Source organism: Mytilus trossulus, chromosome 7, assembly GCF_036588685.1.
Source record: "Mytilus trossulus isolate FHL-02 chromosome 7, PNRI_Mtr1.1.1.hap1, whole genome shotgun sequence".
Lineage (NCBI taxonomy): Eukaryota > Metazoa > Mollusca > Bivalvia > Mytilida > Mytilidae > Mytilus > Mytilus trossulus.
The window spans coordinates 39,933,232-39,938,919 of NC_086379.1; the positions used below are offsets into that span (position 1 = coordinate 39,933,232).

The 5,688-nt window shown below is 32.5% G+C and overlaps 1 protein-coding gene across 1 annotated transcript; it reads right to left on the reverse strand.

Annotated features, from left to right (window-relative positions):
- Positions 1–2,983, reverse strand: LOC134725075 (uncharacterized). The gene is made up of 4 exons (XM_063588589.1): positions 2,253–2,983; positions 1,517–1,605; positions 957–1,051; positions 1–552 (listed from the first exon to the last, which is right to left on the reverse strand). The coding sequence occupies exons 1-4, from the start codon at positions 2,978–2,980 to the stop codon at positions 166–168; spliced, it is 1,299 nt and encodes a 432-aa protein (XP_063444659.1). The 5' UTR covers positions 2,981–2,983; the 3' UTR covers positions 1–165.
- Between the last annotated feature and the right edge of the window lie 2,705 nt (positions 2,984–5,688).

Consider the following 5,688-nt stretch of genomic DNA (forward strand, 5'->3'; position numbering starts at 1 on the left):
TAAAAAGAAAAACAGATTTAATGTTAAACATAAATAAAATAAGAGACAATTAAGAAAGCACATTTCGATCAATTGTAATTTGAACGAGAAATAAATAAATTAGAGCACGAATACTATAAATAATGGATTCCATAGATCATAGTTTGGATTTTCATCAGTGTTTTCTTAACTAGCCACTGGAAATACCATGGAATCTGTTTTTGACTTATCTGATACAAGATTCATTTCTGAAAGTCTGATTTTAGAATCTATTGGTATATCTGGATTTCCTTTAAATCCTGGTAATTTGTTTTCAGTTAAAAATGGAATTGGCGGAACAAAGGTTTCTTCTGGAAAATCCGGCTCTAATCCGGGTACTTTAACAGGGAAATTTCCTCCTTGTTGACCTGGTATTGGTAAAGAAAATTCCATACGTTGTAAATATCCAGGGAAATCTCCACGCAGGGGACCAGCATCTGATGGTCCAGTCGGTACAGGTTCTAGTATTAAGCCAGTTGTAGGGTTGTTAATGGATGGTTGTTTTGGATTGCATGGAATATCTGTGCAATTAGCCTGAAAACAATTAGTGAAATAGTTATAAATTGTCAAAGATATAATTAAAAAACAAAAAAAACATTAAGACTTATCGATAGATACCAATAAGTCTAGAATGTTTTGTAATTATTTTTTGGGACTCTATTTGGCCTTGTTTACTTTTTTGAATTCGAGCGTGACTGATGAGTCTTTTTTGGACGAAACCCGAGTCTGGCGTAAATACAAATAGCAGTTAAGAATTTTTGCATTTGCACATTGACTGACGTCGGCTTTTAACTATCTTGAAATTTTACTGAATTCTGTTTATTATTTTGTTACAAGCGTCACAACGATAGAAAGCGTTTCGCTAACCACAACAGACAACAGCGGCCTCTGTGAGTGTAAATTTCGGTAAATGAAAACCATTCAAAATGGAAACTTACCCCTCCAAATAAACTGTTGCATGAACACATATTTCCACATGGGTCAATAATCGTTGCAACTCCGAGTGGTATGAATGTATGCTGTAAGCGACAACCTTAAAGTTAAAAAACAAATCATTAGAAACACCAATATTTAAAGCGATTTTGCAAAATTTCAAATTTATTATATAAACTACTACATGTACAATGTAAAAATCTTCTTTTTGTCGATATGTGCGATTTCGTGAATTTTAAGAATGAAAACTATATATTAAATACAAGGTTCCGTTTTAATACTCCTTGTGTTATCTGTTCCTATTGTAATATTTGTTCATCTTTCAGAAAATATGCAGTTATTATCATCATTCAACGTAATAATGGTAGTTGTAATTTTAATAAAGATTGTAGTTTTAATAAAGATTATAATTTAAATAAAGATTGGAATTTAAATAAAGATTGTAATTTAAATAAAGATGGTTATTTAAATAAAGATTGTAATTTTAATAAAGATTGTAATTTAACTAAAGATTCTTGCATATAACCAAACTTTTAGTTTTTAGTACTATGTACCATGTGTTTACCTCTTTGACAGCGACATGGAATATCTTTGACATCCTTAGGGCAGATATAGCTGTTATTATATACACATTCACTTCCAAGGCCACACCCTCTGAAATTATAAAAATAAAAAGTCAAACAACTATTGAATAACACAGCTTACGTTTGATAGTACTGCATTTGTTATTGTTTTAAACATAATATTCGTAAGAACCTCTCACAAAGATAAGAACATAGCAACGATTGTAAGCATTAAATTCATAAGATCTTGTGAAAAGGAAAAAACAAAACCGTTTAATGTGAATCTTGGCATAGGTTAAAAATGATTTTATCAAATGTGGGCATAGCTTTAAGGCACCAATTTAATGATATATCAAATACAAATTAGATGTGGTATGATTGCCAATAAGGCAACTCTTCACAAGAGACCAAATGACACAGAAATAAACAAATAAAAGTCATCGTACGGCCTTTCACAATGAGTACCCATTTCATACACTTGTATGATATTATAGCTACTTCTAAGTACTAGTATGCGAATGTTGCTTTCGGGAACACAACGTGTACCACAGCGAAATTGAACCATTGATTAATACAAATAATTAGCTCAAGCCTTCTGGAATTATTGTAATTGATAGAATCTTTACCTTAAGTTTCGATGTATGTAGAGTTTATATAACGGATAAAAAAATGTTAACACATGTAAGACAAATGTAACAGCAATAATAAGAAAATAAAACAAAAAAGGAAGATTCTTACGTTTCTTGACATGACTTTGTTCTTTCGACAATTATTGGTGGTAGCTGAGTTGTTGTTTGTTGTTCGATGTAGACGTCTCCGTTCTGGTTATTATTGATGTCAGCTCCGGGAAAGATCGGAACTTGTGGGGGGTCTGGTACTACAATAGGTACTACAAATGATGGAACATCAGGAAGAAAGTCATTTTCATTGTTGGTGTCTGGAAAAGTTGGAACTTGTTGAATAGTTGGAACTTCTGCTATCCATTCTCTTGTTGGTATCTGTGGATCTTGATTAAGATTTGGTGTAAATTGCGGAATAACATTATCTACATCTAGACCTACAATGCCATTATTGAAAACTGGAGCTGTTGGTTTCCATGATGGTAGATCATACGTATTCAGATTTGCAAGTGGGTTTGGAAACTGGCGATAGGAAGATGGATACACGGTACCGACTGGAAATATAGCTGTCGGGACAGGATTTCTTTCTTCAAAAGTAGGAGAATCATACGGTATCAAAATACGAGTGTGTATAAAAGTTGGAGGCAGACGACCCGGATAAAATCTTGCTGGAGGCGTGTAGACACTGGTTCCCATATGATATTGCCTCCGATACTGGTACTGATGACGATGGAAGAAATACGTTCCGGAACAAAGTCCTAAAACACTGGCAATTATTGGTAAAAGATAAAGTTTTGCCATGTTAGTTGTGTGTGTGTACTTTTGATAATGATATTGATCTTGCATACTTTTTATTTATAAAGCCTCAATACTGTATACGTAAAATTAGAATCATGTTTCTGAGAATAGACGTCACATCCTGAGTTAACGCATACGCAACCCAGTTGTTCATATGATAGGTAATACACAAGAATTAGGATTGTTCAAGCTTGATAATGGATGTCAGACACCAATTGGGATATCTTCAACTCGTTCGTTTTTTTGTCCATCATTCAAGATATTTGATAAAAACCCAATACTTTAATGTTTATATGGGGTTACATTGATAATAGAAATATATGTTTTAAAAACTTTATCGTCCATTTGACAATTTTCAAAAGAAATGTTCCCATATTATGCCTCTTGTTTGAACACCTAGGTATTGTTTGTCCTCATTAACATACCTGTTTTACAATGAAATGACAACTATCTTGTCATTCATTACGACGATTGTCACTTGTGGTATGACCTCATGCCTTTCTTTGTCACTTTTTTTACTTCCTACCGTGAATATTACCATATACGGCATTCTTTATTCTATTACCTGGTGCACTTTGTAAATAATTTATAATCAACACTTTTAATGATGAGGATGAAAACAGGCTTTGGGTATAAGACATACATCAAGAACAAGTGTATAAACAAAAATATAAGTGCAATCTTTTTTTTATATTTTTTTCTCAGTGACCTACATCTTTATTGATAAATTGATAAATCGTTAAACTTAAGAAAACTGCATACTGACATCACAAAATCAAGAGACTTATAAAGCATTCATTTTAAAGCCTTTATTTATGCTTAGAACCTGAAGCTAGGCGATTTCATTAATAGTCGGTTGCTTAATGCGTCCAGTTGCAAATATTTCATGCATGTTCAGGACTATTATGCGATTTGAAATTACTTAAGTTTATTGCCTTAATATACAACCTACACATTTGTACAATAATAGCAAACTGAAAAGATACTGAATATATTTCTGTTATAGCAAAGTAACTTCGTGTAAATGTTTGAATGTGCATATATATAAACGTTATGAATTTATTGAAAAGAAGGCAAGTAAAACAAGCTTACACTTTTATTCCTCCATTTTCTGATTATCATTCTCAATGCATTTGTACAGATGCATTGGTGCATTAGCCGAAAGACATTTTTTTTTATTTTTAAAGTCTAAAGTCGATGTTTAATATTATTACAAAAGTTAAGTCTCAATTGGTTCTTTGACCTTGACCTAGACCTTTTATCAAGCAACTTTCAAAATTTTAGGAGACACACATTATCAATCGACCAAATATAGTAGTTAAGATCTGACTAACAGCTAAAATGCCATTGTCTGGAGAGAAATAATATTGAAAATTTTAAGTCACTGAATATGTACTGTGATTTTGACCTACTTACCAATATTATAAATGGTCTTGTTTTTATCAAAAATCATTCTCTGTGTACATTTAGTTATAGTTGAATATATGGTTCAAAGTATATCACACAAATGGCAGTAACTAATCATGTGCTGATGTGACCTTTACCTTTTACAGTGACTTCTAATCACAAGAGGTCTTCTTTATCACAAAGGCATTATAACACCAAGTTTGATCAAAGTTGCACAAATGATTCAAAAGATTAAATACGGAAATGAAAAATAGCCTTTTGGTAAAGAATATTTGTATGGCTCAAATCGGCGTTTTGCATTTGTGCCGATCGGCACTTCATTTGCGCCGATTTTTTTACAGGTAAATTACAGGTGAATAGATTCACTACGTTTGCGCGCATTTGGGGATTAAAATATTCTACGTTTGCGCGCAGCTTTTGATTACATTTGCGCGCATTTATTTTACAGGTAATTTCGGGTAAAAATATAAATAAAAATTATATTAAGTTATAAATAACTGCATTTTTTTTTGTATAAATGGGCTATGTCACGGATTTTCTTGAAATTTTGCATACACCTTTGACTTATTGAATTGTGTCTGAAAATCGAAAAAAATCTGCAGTTTTATCTCTTTTTTCCCTGCCGTATGAGACTTATACTGAAGAAAGGGGTACTGATACTTGTAACTAATTGAACAAATTAATAGATACATAAGCATTATTACCTGTATTTCCCCTAAAAAAAATTACTGTAGATAAATAAGTATTATTATCTGTATTTTTTCCTAAAAAATTACTCAGTCTGATTGAATACTTTCAAAATATAACATTAAAAATGGAAATGGGGAATGTGTCAAAGAGACAAAATACTAAGACTAAAGGAAGGGGAACTGATACTTACAAATAATTGAACAAATTAATAGATAAATAAGCATTATTACCGGTATTTTACCTGAGTTTACCTGCCAAAAAAATGCGCGCAAACGTAATGGAAAGCTGCGCGCAAACGTAATGATTTTTGCGCGCAAATGTAATGGTAATGCGCGCAAACGTAATGCACCGGAATAGATATAAGAAGTTGTGATATGAATGCCAATGAGAAAACTCTCAATCCAAGTCATGTTATTTTTCATTTAACATTATAGACCTCTTCCATTAGCCACTTGTACACATTTATGAATTGTCAATCATACCATGTATATAACTGTTGTCCCCTGCTCACAGTGGGGAGGTGGAAGAAGGCCTACAAGATACATCTCGAGACATTTTCCCTGGCCGTAATCGTAGTTCTTTAGCCCCTGTCTTTAAGACATCTGCCACATATTTATGCTCGATATGTGTTTTGACAATAAAATCCGTGGTGACTCTGG